Genomic DNA, 21,202 nt, shown 5'->3' on the forward strand with positions numbered 1-21,202 from the left:
GAGATATCTGTCAATTTGGAATTTATATTCGTTGATTCCTTTCTGATTCTGTGAATCTGTGTCTTGGTCTGCAATCTCAGTCAAGAAGCCAAATATGTGGTATGAGAAACACAGAAATTTTAGTTGTATAGTTAAGTGCTTTTACTTTATGGTATTTTTTATAGACTTTATTTTTTAGAGCAGTTTTAGATTCACAAAAAAAATGAGCACAAAGTATAGAGAGTTCACATATACCCTCTTCCTCTGCACATGTACAACCTGTCTCACTGTCCACATCCCACACTACTATGGTACATTTGTTGAAATTGATGAACCTACATTGACACATTATTATCACCCAAAAGTCTACAGTTTACATTAGAGTTCACTCTTTTTTTTTTTTTTTTTGGTACGCGGGCCTCTCCCGTTGCGGGGCACAGGCTCCGGACGCGCAGGCTCAGCGGCCATGGCTCACGGACCCAGCCACTCCGCGGCACGTGGGATCCTCCCAGACCGGGGCACGAACCCGCGTCCTCTGCATTGGCAGGCGGACTCTCAACCACTGCGCCACCAGGGAAGCCCAGAGTTCACTCTTAATTGTTGATGTTTTGAAAGAAAACATGAATATTCTTGTTCATGTTTTAAAAAGTAGTTTTCCGTTATTTCTTGCCCTAGTTTAGTCTTTTCTGATTCAGAGTTCTAAAAGATAACTAAATCAACATCTATTTTGAGAAAGTATTCAGCTTTGGAGAAAGTTCTTTTTTTATGATCCTAAATGTTTACAAATGTTTAATTTTGCTGGCTAACAGTATTTTTTCTTCCTTTTAAGTACCTAAAGAATTGGTGGAGCTCCATTTGAAGTTGATGAGGAAGATTGGCAAATCTGTTACAGCAGATAGATGGGAAAAATATTTGATCAAGGTAAATATTTTTAAATCACCTTCTCTATATTCTATCTAGCATAAATCGATGTTATGTTTCATTATATGCTCTGATTTTTAAAATGGTCTCCTAAAAGTTGCAAAATATGACTCAGAAATCTATATGATTACTACTGGTATGAGATTCTTTTTTGCAGCTACTAAGCAATAGTCTAGAGTTCCAAAGTTAGATTTCAGAGGTGTTATCTTTTGTGTCAAACACTGTGCTCAGGACTTTTCATGTTTTCTCTCAGTTTCTTTCATGATTTCTTAAAATCGTCCTCATCAACTCAATTAAGATATAGATAAGGCCCAACAAAGTTGTCATTTTTCTTTGAGATCACATAGTATGTGTAGACAGAGGCAAAATTTGTCTTTTACTTAAAAAGTAAAATGTCCAAAGACCTTTAGGTCAGTATGGAAGGCTTCTAAGTTAACAATAGGCCAAACCTATCCTTAATGAGAACAACTTGGGTAATCAGAAAATGATTGCTTTAGGATAAACCCTATTAAGGGCATGACCATTCAGGAAAAATTGTCTGGATAGAATTGCATCCAAACTTTTGAGATCCACACAATTTTGTGAGGGGTGGGGGGTAATATTTTAAACTCTAACATCCTAGAATATTAGGTTATATTTTTAGGCGATTGAAAAACTGTAGTTTTCTTATTGTTTTTTAAAAAATGTATGTTTATGTATACATGAATTTTCATATCTGCTTTTGCAGGGGTGTGTATATGATTGTAGAGTGCTATGAAAAGAGGAACCATCAGGGAACAAGAGTTGTTTGTTCTTATCATAAAAAATCACATGTGCTGTTCCAGTTATCTTTGCTGCATAACACACCACTCTAAATTAGGTGACATAAAACAATCATCATTTTAATCAGCTCAGTGACTCTCTGGGTTGGGAATTTGGAAAGGTCACTTTCACTGTACTCTGTTGGTTGAAGCAACCACAGGTCTCCCCAGATTCAGGGAGAGGAGGCGTAGACCTGAACGCTCAGCAAGTGGTAGGAGTGTCTTAACTTTTGAAAAGCCCAATATGAGATATATTTCAATATTTTTGCACAAGTGTGAAGCCCTGGAAAGTTGGCTCAGCATTTCAAAAATTTGATGCTGTGTGATTTTCTAAAAGCCTTGATTAACTAATATTTAATTAAATCTCTGAACTGTATTAAACTGGATAATAAATGAGCGAATTTTTTTTAAAGTCCTTTTAAACATACCAGTGGGGTGGGGGGTGGATACCAGTGAAGTTGCTGCTTTGCCTTTAACAAAATATTTATTAACAATCTAGGTCTAGACCTTAAAAAGAGGTGCTGGAATTTCAGGACAGTAGTTTTTAACATAACATTTTAAAGGGTGTAGTTGTTTGTAAATCTGTTTATTAAAGTGGGTTTGTTAGTTTTGTATATGTTCTGAGAACTGAGGTAGAAATATCTTGTATACTAATCTCAACTCTACTGTAACAAAATTTGGGTCCATGGATAATCTGCTTTTGCCCCCCTTGTATCTCAGTTTCTTCATAAAGTGTGAGAATTGGGACAAGATGATTTTATAAAACCCCTTCAGTTTTATGGTCATAACTACAGGTTCTAGCTCAATTTTTTTGAATTGAGATACATTCACATACATAAAATTTGCCCTTTGAAAGTGTACAATTCAGTGTTTTTAGTATATTCACAAGGTTGTGCAACCATCACCAGTATCCAAACCAGAACATCTTCATCACCCCCAGAAGAAACCTCATACCCATTAGCAATTACTTCCCCTTTCCCCCAGTCCTAAGCAACCACTGATCTGTTTCTGACTCTATGGGTTTGCCTATTATGGAGGTCTCATATAAATGGAATCACAATTTGTAGCCTTTGTGTCTGGCTTCTTTCACTTAGCATAATGCTTTCAAGGTTCATCTGTGTTGTAGCATGTATCAGAACTTTGTTTTTATGCTTGAATAATATTCCATTGTGTGGATAATATTACATTTTATTTATCTGCTTATCAGCTTGTGAAATTTGCCTTGTTTCCACCTTTTGGCTATTATAAATAGTACTGCTGTGAACATTTGTGTACAGATTTTTGGGTAGATATGTGATTCAGTTTTTCGAGTATATATCTAGGGTGGAATTGCTGGGTTATATGGTAATTCTTTGTTTAACTTCTTGAGGAACTGCCAGACTGTTTCCAAAACAGCTCCAACATTTTCCCCTAGGAACCTATGAAGGTTCTAATTTTTCCACATCCCACCTTACCAACGCTTATTATTGACTGATTGATTTTAGCCCTCCCAGTGGGGATGAAGTACTATCTCATTATGGTTTTGATTTGCTTTTTCCTTACGATTAAAGGATGTTGAACCTTCTTCTCATGGACTTGTTGGACTTTGTGTGTATCTTTGGAAAAATGTCTATTCACATCCTTGTCCATTTTTTTAATTGGTTGTCTTCTTGTTTTTGAGTTTGTTTTTTGTTTTTGCGGTACGTGGGCCCCTCACTGCTGTGGCCTTTCCCGCTGCGGAGCACAGGCTCCAGACACGCAGGCCCAGCGGCCATGGCTCACAGGCCCAGCCGCTCCGCAGCATGTAGGATCCTCCCGGACCAGGGCACAAACCCGTGTTCCCTGCATTGGCAGGCAGACTCTCAACCACTGCACCACCAGGGAAGCCCTTGTTTTTGAGTTTTTAAAGTTTTTAATATATTCTGCAGACTAGACCCTTACCAGATATATGATTTGCAAATATTTTCTCCCATTATGTGTGTTGTCTTTTCAGTTTCTGTGTAATATCTTTTGATGCATGGAAGTTTTCATTTTGATTAAGTCCAATATTTTTCTAATGTGGCTAGTGCTTTGGTGTCATATATAAGAAACCATTGTCCAAGCCAGGTCATGAAGATTTAATCCTATATTTTGTTTTAAGAGTTTTGTAGTTTTAGTTCTTAAATTTAGATCTATAACCCATTTAATTTTTTTTTTTTTTTCGGTATGCGGGCCTCTCACTGTTGTGGCCTTTCCCGTTGCGGAGCACAGGCTCCGGACGCGCAGGCTCAGCGGCCATGGCTCATGGGCTTAGTTGCTCCGCGGCATGTGGGATCTTCCCGGACCAGGGCACGAACCCGTGTCTCCTGCATCGGCAGGCGGATTCTCAACCACTGCGCCACCAGGGAAGCCCACCCATTTAATTTTTGAATATACTCTCAGGAATCCAACTATATTCTTTGCACATAGATATCCATTTGTTCTATTACCATTTGTAAAAAAAATTATTCTTTCCCTCACTGGATTGCCTTGATATCCTTGTAGAAAGTCAATTGACCATAAATGTGAGAGTTTATTTCTGAAGTTTTCATTCTGTTGACTTATATGTTGTTATTTATGCTAGTACTGTATAGTCTTGATTACTACAGCTTTGTGGTAAATTTTTTAATTCATCTTTTCCAACATTGTTTTGGCTGGTCTGCATTACTTTCATTTCCTTATGAGTTTAAGGATCAGCTTATCAGTATCTGCAAAAATGCCAGTTAGGATTTGCATAGGGATTGTATATAATCTATAGATAAATTTGGGGAGTATTGGCTTCTTAACAGTAGTAAGTTTTCTGATCCATGAAAATAGGGTGTCTTTCAAAATATGTAGGTCTTTAATTCCTTTCAAAAATGTTTTTTAGTTTTTCTGACTCCATTCTTATACTTTTGTTCAATTTATTCCTTAGTATTTTGCTGTTTTCGATGGTATTGTAAATGGAATTTTCTTAATTTCATTTTCATATCATTCATTGCTATTATGTAGAAATATGACTAATGGTTGTATGTTGATCTTGTATGTTACAACTTTGCCAAACTCATTATTAGCTCAAATAGCATTTTTCTGTGAATTCTTAAGATTTTCTGTGTTACAAGATTATGTCATCTGCAAACATAGATAAGTTTACTTCCCACTTTTCAATCTGGATACACTTTATTTCTTTTTCTTGCATAATTGCTCTGCTGGAACCTCTGGTACACTGTTGAATAGGAATGATGAGAGCAGACATCCTTGTCAGGTTCCTCATCCTAGGGGGAAAGTTTTCAGCCTTTCAACTTTTAGTATGGTGTTATTTGAGGGTTTTTCATTATGTCCTTTATCAGGTTGAGGAAATTCTCTTCTTTTCCTAGTTTGTTTAGTATTTTTATTATGAAAGCCGTTGGATTTTGTCAGGTGTTTTTTCTGCATCTATTGAGTTAACCACGCAAATTTTGTCCTTTATTCTATTAATGTGGTGTATTACATTGGTTAATTTTCATACGTTGAAACCTTGCAATCCTGTAACCAATCCCACTTGGTCATGGTCCGTAATCATTTTTATCTGTTGCTAGATTTGGTTTGTTGTTGGGTTTTTGTTTGTTTGTTTGTTTGTTTTTTGCGGTACATGGGCCTCACACTGTTGTGGCCTCTCCCGTTGAGGAGCACAGGCTCCAGACGCGCAGGCTCAGCAGCCATGGCTCACGGGCCCAGCTGCTCTGCGGCATGTGGGAACTTCCTGGACCGGGGCATGAACCCGTGTCCCTTGCATTGGCAGGCAGACTCTCAACCACTGCGCCACCAGGGAAGCCCTAGATTTGGTTTGTTAATTATTTTTGAGGATTTTTGTGCCTACGTTCGTAAGGGATATCCGTTTTTTTGTTTTTTTTTTCTTGAGATGTCTTTGTCTGGTTTTGGTATCTGGGTAATGCTGGCCTCATATGTTGAATTGAGAAGTGTTTCCTCTGCTTTTATTTTTTTGCAAGTGTTTGTGAGGTATTTATTAGAATTTAGCAGGGAAGCCAGGTGCACTTGGGCTTTTTCTTTGTTGAAAATTGTTTGTTTATTCAGTCTTTTTAATTGTCATTGATTTATTCAGATTTGTATTTCTTCTTGTGTCAAGTTCAGTAGTTTGTGCCTTTCTAGGAAATTTTCCATTTTATTAGCTTATCGAATTTATTGGCATACAGTTGTTCATAGTATTCACTTAATAATTCTTTTTACTTCTGCAAAGTCAGTAGTAATGTTCCTTCTTTCTTTGCTCATTTTACTGATTTAGTGTTCTCTTTTTCCTGGTCAGTCTAATTAGAGGTTTGTAAAATTTTATCTTTTTAAGGACCAACTTTTGGTTTAATTGAATTTCTGTTTTTCTTTTTTTTTAAAATTTATTTATTTATTTTTGGCCACGTTGGGTCTTTGTTGCTGCGCGCAGGCTTTCTCTAGTTGCAGTGAGTGGGGGCTACTCTTCGTTGTGGTGCATGGGCTGCTTATTGCGGTGGCTTGTCTTGTTGCAGAGCATGGGGCTCTAGGCGCTTGGGCTTCAGTAGTTGTGGCTCACGGGCTCTAGAGTGCTGGCTCAGTAGTTGTGGTGCACCAGCTTAGTTGCTCTGTGGCATGTGGGATCTTCCTGGACCAGGGCTCTAACCTGTGTCCCCAGCATTGGCAGGTGGATTCTTAACCACTGCGCCACCAAGGAAGTCCCTGCTCATCTTTTTTAACATGGAAGTTTAGGTTATTAATTTGACATATTCCTCTTATTCAATATAGGCATTTTCAGCTATTCCATCTAATCCCTGCTTAGTTATATTTCATAAATTAGTATGTTCTCTTTTGTTTTCATTCATTTCTAAGTATTTTCTCTTTTCCCTTGTGATTTCTTTTTTGACCTGTTGGTTATTTAGTCGTGTGTTGTTTCCACATGTTTGTGAATTTCCCCAATTTTTTCCTGTTTTTGATTTCTAGTTTCATTCCATTGTGTAGGAGAACATACTTTGTTTGATTTTGATCCCTTTGTTGAGACTTTATTTTTGCCCTTACTTAACATATATTATGTCCTTCTTCAATATTGAAAAATAATATTTCTACTTAGAATAATTTTTCTAGTTAGATACTTAGATATGCTAACTTCATATGTATATTTACAGTCCTTTTTTTCCTGTTTTATAAGACTTTCACTGCCCTGTAAATACACTCTTATGTATTAATGTGTATTTTTCCCTTATCCTTTTTTGATGTGCTAAAGTCTCTACTATTTTAGTAAAGAACTATAAACTCTCCATTAACTCTTTATTTCCCTTCAGCTGCCACCCATCTGCTCTTCTTCCCCTTTATATTAGTTATCTATTGCTTTCATGGCAACTTACCCCCAAACTGAGCAGCTTAAAACAATGAACATCAAACATTTATTATCTCATACTTTTTGTGTGTTAGGAATCTGGCTTAGTGTCTGTCATTAGGCTGTAGGTAGTCAAGCTGTCAGCTTGCCTTGCAGTTTTCTCTGAAGGCTCAACTGGAAGAGGATCCACTTCCAAGCTCAGTCACATAGCTGTTGACAGGATTGGGTTCCTTGTCATGGTTTCTTCATAAGGCAGTTTAAAATATTGCAACAGAGCCAGTGAGTGAGAGAGAGTGCCTGAGATGGAACTCATGGTCTTTTTGTAGCCAGATCTTGGAAATGACATACTATTACCTTTGCCATATTTTATTTGTTAGAATGAAATCACTAGATTTGGCTCATAACCAAAGGGGGTGGGGTGAAGGAACAAGGGAGGGAATGACATAAGGGGAATGAATACCAGGAAGTGAAGATCATTATGGGCCACGTAGAAGCTATCTGTCTTACAAACCTCTTGAAATAATTTTATTTGCTAGTCTGTTTCTTTACCTCCCATTCACTCCTTAGTCCATTGAAAATTTCCTCCTCTGCATAATTCCATTCCAATAAAATTTCTTTTTCAGTTCAAGCGTTTTAACAGTGTCCCTTATTACTAAATTCAAATGACACTATTTATTACATATCTTCCCAGTTTCTCTACATATTCTTTCCTTCAAGCATTCTTCTTTTGCCTTCTTTCCTACAGTACTTTCCTGGTTTTCTTTCTATCTCTAGTAGTCTCCTTTGCCAGATCTTTCTTTTTATCTAAGCTCCTGAAGGTTTTTGTACTACAGAGTTTTGTTTTAGACCCTCCTCTAGTCTCATTTTATATACTCTCCCTGGATTATTTTATTTATTCCCATGGCTTTAAACCCCATATGCCAGTGAGTCATATTTTCATCCTGAATCTTCTTAGTTCCAAGGCCAGTATACTCAATTACATAGTGAACATCTTTACTCAAAAAATAAAGTGAATCTGTGTCAGTGTAGAGACTAAACTTCTGTAACAAAATGATTCCAAAATATAATTGCTTAAATAAACAGTAACTTGGGACTTCCCAGGTGGTCCAGTGGTTAAGACTGATCTCCCAATGCAGGAGGCACAGGTTTGATCTGTGGTTGGGGAACTAAGATCCTGCATGCCATACAGTGCAGCCAAAAAGGGAAAAAAAAAAAAAAGCAATAAGTTTATTTCTCTCTGTCATAACAATGACTGGTCTAGACTCTTGAGACAGTTGTGTTCCATGAGGTTATTCAGAGATCCAGGTTTCTTTTATTTCACTGTTGTACCCTAGGACATTTTGCTTTTCTGTGTCGTACAATGAGAAGCCACCGCAACTTCAGCCTCAGAAAGGAGAAAGAAAGTAAGTTCAGGGCATGCAGTTTTCTTTAAATAAGTGAAGCAGAAGTTGCATATGTTACTTCTGTTATTCCATTAGAAACAACACAGTCACATGATTATACCTATTTGTAAAAGAGGTTAGAAAAAGTCAAGTCTTCTTTAGTGGCCACAAACTCAGGAAAATGGAGCAGGGTGGCCAGATTTGTGTGGGACAACTGTAGTATATTTGGTTCCCTTCCCTTTGGGAGGACTGTACATCCCCCTGCTGGTAAATTCAGGAATGGTCATGTGATTTGGCTTTGATCGGTGAAATGAAGAAAAAGTGGTATGTTAATTACACTTTCGGGAAAAAACTTTAAGAGCAATGTATATTCTCCATGTGTTTTGTTCCCTTTGCTATGATGACTGATAATTTTCTAGATAAATGCTGCCCATTTGGGGGTGAAGATAATGTGCAGCAGAGCCACTACCAACCTGTTATCAAGATACAGTGTAGCCCAAGGATAAGCTTTGTTGCTGTAAACCTAGGTGTTCAGCAAACTATTTCTTAAGGGGTAAGATAGTAAATATTTTAGGCTTGTGGTCCTTATACTTATTCTCTTTCACAACTACAATTTCTAAATAAATGGATATGGCTGTGTTCCAGTAAAACTTTATCTACAAAAACAAGCACTCAGTCTGTGGGCCAGAGTTTGCCAACCATTGTTGTAAATCGTTGAGATTTGGGGGTTCTTTGTTACTTAGCATAACCCTACTATCGTGACTGATATCGTTGGTTAAATAGTATCAATACCACGTACTTTCTCAAACCACAAATCTAAGTATCATCCTTGATTCCTTTATCTTGCTCCTTGCTTTTTTGTGTATAACTAAAGTAGGCCTTGCCCTTCAATCTCATCTTATCACCTTGTTTTATTTCATTCATAGAACGAAAAATCCCAAGTTTATTATTTAATTCTGTCTCCTCCACAAAAACCAAATCTCAGTGAGTGCAAGTATTTTTGTCAATCTCTATTATATTCTTAGCACCTGAACCAGTGCCTAACACATAGCGATTGCTCAGTCAGTATTTGTTGAATCAATACTTGGATAAATGAATGAACACTCTCCTAGCAGAAGCCAGCCACATGAGTGTGTTTGTGTATGTATGTCTGTGCATGTGTCTCTGTCTGCTTGCCTGTTCCCCCGCTCCCGCTCCACACCCCACACACACATCAAAATGCAAGTTCTTTGAAATCAGGGAAGTAGGCATATTTTTCAGTGTTTTCATCTAATATTATGCCTTGCTAATTGTAGGTACTCAAGCATGTTAAAAGCATACTATTATGAGATACCAATTTTTAGTGCCTATTATTTTAGTTCTTCTCAGAGTACTTTTTTTTTTTAGCATCTTTATTGGAGTATAATTGCTTTACAACAACTAGCGCAACACTTTGCGTTAGTTTCTGCTGTATAACAAAGTGAATCAGCTATATGCATACGTATATCCCCATATCCCCTCCCTCTTGCGTCTCCCTTCCATCCTCCCTATCCCACTCCTCTAGGTGGTCGCAAAGCACTGAGCTGATCTCCCTGTTCTATGCGACTGCTTCGCCCTAGCTGTCTATTTTACATTTGGTAGTGTATATATGTCCACGCTACTCTCTCACTTCATCCCAGCTTACCCTTCCCCCTTCGCGTGTCCTCAGGTTCATTCTTACGTCTGTGTCTTTATTCCTGTCCTGCCCCTAGGTTCATCAGAACCATTTTTTTTAGACTCCATATATATGTGTTACCATACGGTATTTGTTTTTCTCGTTCTGACTTAACTTCACTCTGTATGACAGACTCTAGCTCCATCCACCTCACTACAAATAATTCAGTTTCGTGTCTTTTTATGGCTTTGTAATATTCCATTGTATATATGTGCCACATCTTTATCCATTCATCTGTTGATGCACACTTAGGCTGCTTCCGTGTCCTGTTACTGTAAATAGTCCTGCAGTGAACATTGTGGTACATGACTCTTTTTGAATTATGGTTTTCTCAGGGTATATGCCCAGTAGTAGGATTGCTGGGTCATATGCTAGTTCTATTTTTAGTTTTTTAAGGAACCTCCATACTGTTCTCCATAGTGGCTGTATCAATTTACATCCCCACCAACAGTGTAGCAGGGTTCGCTTTTCTCCACACCCTCTCCAGCATTTATTGTTTGTAGATTTTTTGATGATGGCCATTCCGACCAGTGTGAGGTGATACCTCATTGTAGTTTTGATTTGCATTTCTCTAATGATTGGTAATGTTGAGCATCTTTTCATGTGTTTGTTGGCAGTCTGTATATCTTCTTTGGAAAAATGTCTGTTTACCTCTTCTGCCCATTTTTGGATTGGGTTGTTTGTTTTTTTCATATTGAGCTGCATGAGCTGCTTGTATATTTTGGAGATTAATTCTTTGTCACTTGCTTTGTTTGCAAGTATTTTATCCCATTCTGAGGGTTGTCTTTTTGTCTTGTTTATGATTTCCTATGCTGTACAAAAGCTTTTAGGTTTCATTAGGTCACATTTGTTTATTTTTGTTTTTATTTCCATTTCTCTAGGTGGGTCAAAAAGGATCTTGCTGTGATTTATGTCATAGAGTGGTCTGCCTATGTTTTCCTCTAAGAGTTTTATAGTGTTTGACCTTACATTTAGGTCCTTAATCCATTTGGAGTTTATTTTTGTGTATTATGGTAGGAAGTGTTCTAATTTCATTCTTTTACATGTAGCTGTCCAGTTTCCCAGCACCACCTATTGAAGAGGCTGTCTTTTCTCCATTATATACTCTTGTTTCCTTTATCAAAGATAAGGTGACCATATGTGCATGGGTTTATCTCTGGGCTTTCTGTTCTATTCCATTGATCTATATTTCTGTTTTTGTGCCAGTACCATACTGTCTTGATTACTGTAGCTTTGTAGTATAGTCTGAAGTCAGGGTGTCTGATTCCTCCAGCTCCGTTTTTTTCCCTCAAGACTGCTTTCGCTATTCAGGGTCTTTTGTGTTTCCACAGAGATTGTGCAATTTTTTCTTCTAGTTCTGTGAAAAATGCCATTGGTAGTTTGATAAGGATTGCATTCAATCTGTAGATTGCTTTGGGAGTATAGTCATTTTCACAATGTTGATTCTTCCAATCCAAGAACATGGTATATCTCTCCATCTATTTGTATCATCTTTAATTTCTTTCATCAGTGTCTTATAGATTTCTGCAAACAAGTCTTTTGTCTCCTTAGGTAGGTTTATTCCTAGGTATTTTATTCTTTTGTTGCAGTGGTAAATGGGAGCATTGCCTTAATTTCTCTTGCAGATTTATGATTGTTAGTGTGTAGCAATACAAGAGATTTCTGTGCATTACTTTTGTATCCTCCTACTTTACCAACTTCATTGATTAGCTGTAGTAGTTTTCTGGTAGCATCTTTAGGATTCTCTATGTATAGTATCATGTCATCTGCAAACAGTGACAGTTTAACTTCTTTTCTGATTTGGTTTCCTTTTATTTCTTTCTCTTCTCTGATTGCCATGGCCATAACTTGCAAAACTATGTTGACTAATAGCAGTAAGAGTGGGCACTCTGTCTTGTTTTTGATCTTAGAGGAAATGCTTTCAGTTTTTCACCATTGAGAATGATGTTTGCTGTGGGTTTGTTGTATATGGCCTTTATTATGTTGAGGTAGGTTTCCTCTGTGGCCACTTTCTGGAGAGTTTCTATCATAAATGGGTGTTAAATTTTGTCAAAAGCTTTTTCTGCATCTATTGAGATGATCATATTGTTTTTCCTCAGTTTGTTAATATGGTGTATCATATTGATTGATTTGCATATATTGAGGAATCCTTGCATTCCTGGGATAAATCCCACTTGATCATGGTGTATGATCCTTTTCATGTGCTATTGGATTCTGTTTGCTAGTATTTTGTTGAGAATTTTTGCATCTATGTTCATCAGAGATATTACCCTGTGTTTTTCTTTTATTGTGACATCTTTGTCTGGTTTTGGTATCAGGGTGATGGTGGCCTCGTAGAATGAGTTGGGGAGTGTTCCTTCCTCTGCTGTATTTTGGAAGAGTTTGAGAAGGATAGGTGTTCACTCTTCTCTAAATGTTTGACAGAATTTGCATATGAAGCCGTCTGGTCCTGGGCTTTTGCTTGTTGGAAGATTTTTAATCACAGTCTCAATTTCAGTGCTTGGGATTGGTCTGTTTATATTTTCTATTTCTTCCTGGTTCAGTCTCGGAAGGTTGTGCTTTTCTAAGAATTTGTCCATTTCTTCCAGGTTGTCCATTTTATTGGCATATAATTGCTTGCAGTAGTCTCTCATAATCCTTTGTATTTCTGCAGTGTCAATTGTTAACTTCTCCATTTTCATTTCAAATTCTGTTGATTTCAGTCTTCTCCCTTTTTTTTCTTGATGAGTCTTGCTAATGGTTTATCAATTTTGTTTGTCTTCTCAAAGAAACAGCTTTTAGTTTCATTGCTCTTTGCGGGCGTTTCCTTCATTTCTTTTTCATTTATTTCTGAACTCATCTTTATCATTTCTTTCCTTCTGCTAACTTTGAGGGCTTTTTGTTCTTCTTTCTCTAATTGCTTTAGGTGTAAGGTTAGGTTGTTTGTTTGAGATTTTTCTTGTTTCTTGAGGTAGGACTGTATTGCTATAAACTGCCCTGTTAGAGCTGCTCTTGCTGCATCCCATAGGTTTTGGGTCATCATGGTTTCATTGTCATTTGTTTCTAGGTCTTTTTTGATTTATTCAGTGATCTCTTGGTTATTTAGTAGCATATTTTTTAGTCTCCATGTGTTTGTATGTTTTACAGTTTTTTTTCCTGTAATTGATAATCTAGTCTCCTAGCATTGTGGTTAAAAAAGATACTTGATATGATTTCAATTTCCTTAAATTTCCAAGGCTTGATTTGTGACCCGAGATATGATCTCTCCTGGAGAATGTTGCACGAGCACTTGAGAAGAAAGTGTATTCTGTTGTTTTTGGATGGAATGTCCTGTAAATATCAGTTAAGTCCATCTTGTTTAATGTATCATTTAAAGCTTGTGTTTCCTTATTTATTTTCATTTTGGATGATCTATCCATTGGTGAACGTGGGGTGTTAAAGTCCCCTACTATTACTGTTACTGTCAATCTCCCCTTTTATGGCTGTTAGCATTTGCCTTATGTACTGAGGTGGTTCTGTGTTGGGTGCATAAATATTTACAATTGTTTTATCTTCTTGGATTGTTCCCTTGATCATTATATACTGTTCTTACATTTTTCTTGTAATTGTCTTTATTTTAGTCTATTTTGGCTGAGATGAGAATTGCTACTCCAGCTTTCTTTTGATTTCCATTTGCGTGGAATATGTTTTTCCATCCCCTCACTTTCAGTCTGTCTGTGTCCCTTGGTATGAAGTGGGTTTCTTGTAGACAGCATATGTACAGGTCTTATTTTTGTATGCATTCACCCAGTCTGTGTCTCTTGGTTAGAGGATTTAATCTATTTACATTTAAAGTAATTACTGATATGTATGTTTCTATTACCATTTTCATAAATGTTTTGGGGTCTTTTCCTTCTTCTGTGTTTCCTGCGTAGAGAAGTTCCTTCGGCATTAGTTGTAAAGCTGGTTTGGTGGTTCAGAATTCCCTGAACTTTTGCTTGTCTGTAAAGGTTTTAATTTCTCCATTGAATCTGAATGAGATCCTTGCTGGGTAGAATAATCTTGGTTGTAGGTTTTTCCCTTTTATCACTTTAAATATGTCCTTCCACTCCCTTCTGGCTTGCAGAGTTTCTGCTGAAAAATCAGCTGTTAACCTTATGGCGATTTATTGTTTGTTATTTGTTGTATGTTTTTTGTCACTTTTCCCTTGATGCTTTTAATATTTGTTGTTTGTATTTAATTTTTGATAGTTTGATTAATATGTCTTGGCCTGTTTCTCTTTGGGTTTATCCTCTTTGATACTGTCTGCTTCCTGGACTCGATTATTTCCTTTCCCATGTAAGGGAAGTTTTTGACTATAATCTCTTCAAATATTTTCTCAGATCCTTCTTTCCTTCTTCTGAGACCCCTGTAATTCGAATCTTGGTGCATTTAATGTTTCCCAGAGGTCTCTGACAGTATCCTCAATTTCTTTTCATTCTTTTCTCGGTTTTTTGGGAATTTTTGAAGTTTATTTTATTTATTTTTGTATACAGCAAGTTCTAATTAGTTATCCATTTTATACATATTAGTGTATATATGTCAATTCCAATCTCCCAATTCATCACACACATTCCTCTCCCACCCCCCCCCCCCTGCCACTTTCTCCCCTTGGTGTCCATACATTTGTGCTCTACATCTGTGTCTCAGTTTCTGCCCTGCAAGCCGGTTCATCTGTACCATTTTTCTAGGTTCCACATATATGTGTTAATTTATGATATTTCTTTTTCTCTTTCTGACTTACTTCACTTTGTATGACAGTCTCTGCATTCATCCATGTCTCTACAAATGACCCAGTTTCATTCCTTTTTATGGCTAAGTAATATTCCATTGTATATATATATATACACCACATCTTCTTTATCCATTCGTCTGTCGATGGGCATTTAGGTTGCTTCCATGACCTGGCTGTTGTAAATAGAGCTGCAGTTGACATTGGGGTTCATGTGTCTTTTTGAGTTATGGTTTTCTCTGGGTATATGCCCAGTAGTGGGATTGCTGAATCATATGGTAATTCCATTTTCAGTTTGTTAAGAAACCTCCATACTGTTCTCCATAGTTACCGTACCAATTTACATTCCCACCAACAGTGCAGAGGGTTCCCTTTTCTCCACACCCTCTCCAGCATTTGTTGTTTGTAGATGTTCTGATGATGCCCGTTCTAACTGGTGTGAGGTGATAGCTCATTGTAGTTTTGATTTGCATTTCTCTAATAATTAATTATGTTGAGCATCCTTTCATGTGTTTTTTTTTTTTGCCATCTGTATGTCTTTGGAGAAATATCTGTTTAGGTCTTCTGCCTATTTTTGGATTGGGTTGTTTTTTAAATTTTCAGCTGTGTGAGCTCTTTATATATTTTGGAGGTTAATGGTTTGTCCGTTGATTCGTTTGTAAATATTTTTTCCCATTCCAAGCATTGTCTTTTCATCTTGTTTGTAGTTTCCTTTACTTTGCAAAAGCTTTTAAGTTTCATTATGTACCGTTTATTTTTGTTTTTATTTCCATTACTCTAGGAGGTGAATCAAGAAAGATCTTGCTGGATTTATGTCAAAGAGTGTTCTTCCTATGTTTTCCTCTAAGAGTTTTATAGTGTCTGGTCTTAAATTTAGTTCTCTAATCCATTTTGAGTTTATTTTTGTGTATCGTGCTAGGGAATGTTTTAATTTCATTCTTCTACATTTAACTGTCCAGTTTCCCAGCATCACTTATTGAAGAGGCTGTCCTTCCTCCATTGTATACTCTTGCCTCCTTTATCAAAGGTAAGGTGACCATATATGCGTGGGTTTATCTCTGGGCTTTCTATCCTGTTCCATTGATCTATATTTCTGTTTTTGTGCCAGTATCATATTGTCTTGATTACTGTAGGTTTGTAGTATAGTCTGAAGTCAGGGAATCTGATTCCTCCACCTCAGTTTTTTCCCTCAAGACTGCTATGGCTATTCAGGGTTTTTTGGGTCTCCGTACAAATTTTAAGATTTTTTGTTGTAGTTTTGTAAAAAATGCCATTGGTAATTTGATAAGGATTGCATTCAATCTGTAGGTTGCTTTGGATAGTGTAGTCATTTTCACAGTGTTGACTCTTCAAATTCAAGAACAGGTATGTCTCTCCATTTCTTGGTATCATCTGTAATTTCTTTCATCAGTGTCTTACACTTTCCTGCATACAGGTCTTTTGTTTCCCTAGGTAGGTTTATTCCTAGGTATTTTATTCTTTTTGTTGCAGTGGTAACAAAAAGAATAAAAGGGATCCCTTCGTGCGTCAGATCCATTCCGACCCCTCGGGGCGCCAGTCCTCTCGCACCTCCACTTCTCCTCCACCTTCACTTCCCCCACGCCCCACATCCTACTTGGTCACTGGGGGTTCCTCCTGTCCCCTTAGGTGTCCATGGTTCCCCACCACTGCCTGGTAGGTGCCCTGGTTGTGAGGAGACATGAATTCCATGTCCTCAGAGTACACCATCTTGACTCCATCCCCCCAAGGGTACTTTTATACTTGTAGCTTTCTTTGATGCTAGCAAAATTAACACATTTATCTTACAGAATCCCATTGTTCCTAATTTAGGTGGCCCTAAGGTCTAGGTTAGAAAAGCCAAGGTTGAGAGACATTACACTGCATATAATGTATGTCTCACATGTGTCCTTGTACTAACTTATATTCATTTGAGAGTCAGAAATTGCTCTTGGATTTCCTCAGTTTGGAGGACCTTGTGGTATTCCCATGAAATGAGGTTAGAAAAAGGTTTCCCACAGCCTCTTTTTATTTATTTATTTTTATTTTTTCTTTTTAATATTAAAAATGTAGAATGCATAGATTAAAACTAAGGATAATATAATGCCCATATTTCTGCCACTCAGAATTAATGCTTTTCTGTTTTACTAATCCTTTCACATTTTTACTAACTTGAATTAGATAGTACTTCTCATGAAATGTGAAATCTGTCCCCACTTTATCATTATTTTTTGGAAAATATTCCAACTTTTAATTATATTAGTGAACATATATATAGTCTGTTAATTCATAGAGCACTTTTGTACATTTTGCCTAAAAGTCTGTTAGCTTTATTTTGCAATACTAAGCAATTAGCTTTTACAGACAAAATGACAAACATCTCTGTTACTGATAATCAAGTACCCTCATCTACTTAGCCATTGATATATTTGTCAACTTGGAGTTTTATTGTAGTTGCAATGATTTAACTTTTAAAAATTATTTTTTATGTATAAATAAGCCATGTTTTGAGATTACAGAACAGGTATAGATATCCTTTTAATCTTAGTTTTCTTTGAGAATTTTGTGTTCTGTGCGCATAAAACGTTAATTAGATTGAGAACTTCCTTTTAGCACTGCAGTTTTCAACTTGTTTTTCATAAAGCCATAGGGTTTCCCCAAAATTGCTTCTGGGCCCAAGTGTTAGTCCACTAGGGCTACTATAACAAAATACCACAGAGTGGGTAGCTTAAAATTTATTCACAGTTCTGGCAACTGGAAGTCCAAAAGCAAAGTGCTGGCAAATTTGGTTCCTAGTAACCACTCTCTTCCTACCTTGTAGTAGGCCTTCTTGCTGTTTCCTCAAATGGCCTTTCCTGTGGGTGTGCTCAGCGAGGTGGAATCTCTGGTTTCACAGACACCAGTCCTGTAGGATTAGGGTGGCCCTGCTCTTAAGATCTCCTTTAGCTTTAATTATGTCCTTAAAGACCTTACCTTCTTATACAGACAAATTGTGGGTTAGAGCTTCAACATATTAATTTTGAGGGGACACAATTCAGTTCATAAAAACTAATGAAATATTTTGTTGGAAGAAAGTGATTATGCTGATTAATAAAAGGGGAAGGGGGGTTGAAAACTACTCATACATTATGTAGTTCCTTCAACATAAGAATTTATTGCATTCATGTACAACTTTTCAGGAGCCTATTTTCTTGGGGAAATGGAGATTCATTCCTATAAACTGTCTTTCCTGGGATTCTAGATCTCTCTTAATTTCTTAGTAATTTAGATTCATAGAATCTTCACATTTTTTTTTTTTTTTTGTGGTATGCGGGCCTCTCACTGCTGTGGCCTCTCCCGTTGCGGAGCACAGGCTCCGGACGCGCAGGCCTGGCGGCCATGGCTCACGGGCTTAGTTGCTCCGCGGCATGTGGGATCTTCCCGGACCAGGGCACGAACCCGTGTCTCCTGCATCGGTAGGCGGATTCTCAACCACTGCGCCAACCAGGGAAGCCCGGATTCATAGAATCTTAAATGACACAGACAGTCAGGAATTCCCATTGACTTGAGGGTCATTAAAATTTTGACTACAGTACGGTATTCTTCAGTAAATTATTGTAGAGTCTGGTTGTAGTGATTTCTAGACTAAAGTTAAAAAGTGTTGAATTAAGAATCAGAGTTCAGGACTGGATTAAGATGGCGGAAGAGAAGGATGTGGAGCCCACCTCTTCCCACAAATACATCAGAAATAATCATTATGTGGAACAATTCTCACAGACTACCCACTGAAGGCTGGCAGAAGATCTCATAAAACCAAAATGGCAAGAAAGATCACCATGTAACAGGTAGGACAAAAGAAAAAAAAAGGAAATTGGCACAGGACGTGCACCCCTGGGAGGGTGCTGTGAAAAAGAAAAGGTTTCCTCACCCTAAGAAGCCCATTCACCAGCATGGAGATCAGCCATGACAGAAAGGGAGCTTCAGAGGCTCAGAGGAGAGTGCGGCAACTAGCTTGGGGCAGGCAGAACAGAGAGAGACCTGCACAGAAGATCCTGGACATCTCGCTGCACTCCCCAGCTTGAGACACATGTCTGCTGGTGTGCATGGGGACTGGGTGCTGAAATTTGGGCTTCAGAAGACAGACACGGGGAGAGGCTTGGGGTTGGCTATGCAGAAACAGCCTTAAGGGAATGGAGTGTGGTCTAAGACACAGCTGGGGGTTTGCACAGGAAGGAGCCAACGTCTGCCATTGAAGCCCCATTGGTAATGTGAGCCCTCTAAGGGCAGGCAGGGCCTGCCTCATCCTCGATGTGCTCACAGCAGGCACGACTCTACCTCTACAACCTCTGGGGGCACACAAGCACCTGTGAATCAATACAGACATACAGGGAGAAATTGGTGGGAATACAATAATAGTAGGAGAATTTAACACCCCACTTACATCAATGGACAGATCTTCCAGACAGACGATCAATAAGGCAACAGAAATCCTAAATGGTACAATAGAATAGTACAACTTAGTTGTGAATTTTAGGACATTATATCCAAAAAATCTTTTCAAGTGCACATGGAACATTCCCTAGAATTGACCACAAGCTAGGACACAAAACAAGCCTCAGCATTTTAACACGATTGACTGGAGATGTATTAATACATCTTTTGTTACCTGAACGTTATTGACCAGAGATATCAATATTGTTTTACAGAGTGGTACATTTAACATCACCATGTAAAGTTGTTGGAGCTTAAAATTGACCAAGCGTTCATTATACAACTTATAATTGTCATTATCATAAACGTTTTGTTCTGTTAGGTTTTTGGTCCAACCTTGTGTATATTATAAACGCAAGTTTATTGCCATAAAATTTTCAAAAAACGATGATGCATCATGAAATTTAAGTGAAGAATTTTTCGGTGAATTTTATGCAGATACTTTCTGGGATTGTCTGAGCAACGTGTGTTATACTAGTGTCTCAGAAGATGGTAGTTCTTCAGAATATAGTTCTGATTCAGTCAATCAATAGTCGATCAGTAGTCGACTTCAATTCAATAGTCGATCTAACTATTAGACCAACAGAAAGACAAAGCCTTAGTGATTGATTCTGATAAGGAAAGTGAAAATGAAACTCATGCTGCTAGAGAATGCTCCTTTGCTGCTACAGAAGAGTAGATTGAAGACAGCATTTCACGACAATTAGAAGGCTTTACAGGTGTGTCAGGTGTAACTATTGAATGTAATAACCTGCAAAGTGTTTGTGATATAACAAATAATTTTTGGTAACGACTTTTTTAAGTTGGTTGCTTCTCAGACAAACTTGTATCACCAACAGAATGAAAAGTTATATATAAAGTATGATAAGGCTTTAAAATGGACTGATGTAACCAGTAGTGGCATGAAGAAGTTTCTTGGATTAATAATTTTGATGGGACAAATAAGAAAGTCATACTGGAAAGAATATTAGTTGACTGATTGCTTACTTGAAACACCTATCTTCCCAAAGATTTTGATGAGAAGAAGGTTCGAACAAATAATGACATTTCTTCACTTGAATGATAACTTGGAAACTCCACTTCCTGCAGACAGAATTTCAAAAGTTAAACTTCTTTTGTAATATTTTCTCCCAAAATTTGAATCAATCTGTATACCCAAACAAGAGCTATCGCTTGATGAGGCAGTGAATATGAGTTCATTGCCTCCTGAACTCAGGGGACAACTCAGATTCAAAACATGTAAGTGAAGAGGACAACTCAGGTTCAAAACATATAATCCTAGAAAACTTACAAATATGGAATTTTGGTCATGATGGTTAGCGAAAGTGAAACTGGATATATATATGCATCCTTGCGATTTACACGGGTGAAGGAAAGAAACTGTAAGAAACAATATTATTGGTCCTACAACCTTATCTTGGTTCATGGCACCATATTTACCAAGACAATTATTACAACAGTGTGTCCACATCTGAAACATTGTTGAAAAATAAAACCAAAGTTTGTGGGACTGTAAAAGAGAATCGTGGTCTACCAAACCATTTAAAGGAGGAATATAAAAATCTACAGAGGGGAGAAATGACATTCTTATGGAAGGAGAAGTGATTCTTCTCATATGGAAAGACAAGAGGCTAGTCCGCATGGTGACAGCTATTCATGATGCCTCCATAAGATCTACAGGAAAGGAAGATAGGAGGACTGGCCATCAGAATACTAAGCCTACTTGTATATTAGAGTATAATAAATATATGAAAAGAGTTAATTGATCCAAAACTTCAGTATCCTCTGGAAAACTCAAAAATGGTATAAGAAAGTGGGTTTCTCTTTGAGTAGTTGTGGTTTATTCAATGCGTTTAAAATTTATTGCAGCCTTAATGCACAGAATAAAATGACTTACAAGCAATTTTTGTTAGCAAT

At 37.4% G+C, this 21,202-nt stretch overlaps 1 protein-coding gene across 1 annotated transcript in view; it reads left to right on the forward strand.

Moving 5' to 3' along the window:
• Window positions 1-21,202, forward strand: part of RSF1 (remodeling and spacing factor 1) — a 166,963-nt gene that overhangs the window by 45,643 nt on the left and 100,118 nt on the right. Inside the window, exon 2 of the mRNA XM_059069506.2 lies at window positions 809-900. Within this exon, the coding sequence (XP_058925489.1) occupies window positions 809-900 (92 nt within the window). The remainder of the gene's footprint in view (window positions 1-808; window positions 901-21,202) is intronic.

Source organism: Kogia breviceps, chromosome 7 (assembly GCF_026419965.1).
Source record: "Kogia breviceps isolate mKogBre1 chromosome 7, mKogBre1 haplotype 1, whole genome shotgun sequence".
In the NCBI taxonomy this organism is placed as follows: Eukaryota; Metazoa; Chordata; class Mammalia; order Artiodactyla; family Physeteridae; genus Kogia; species Kogia breviceps.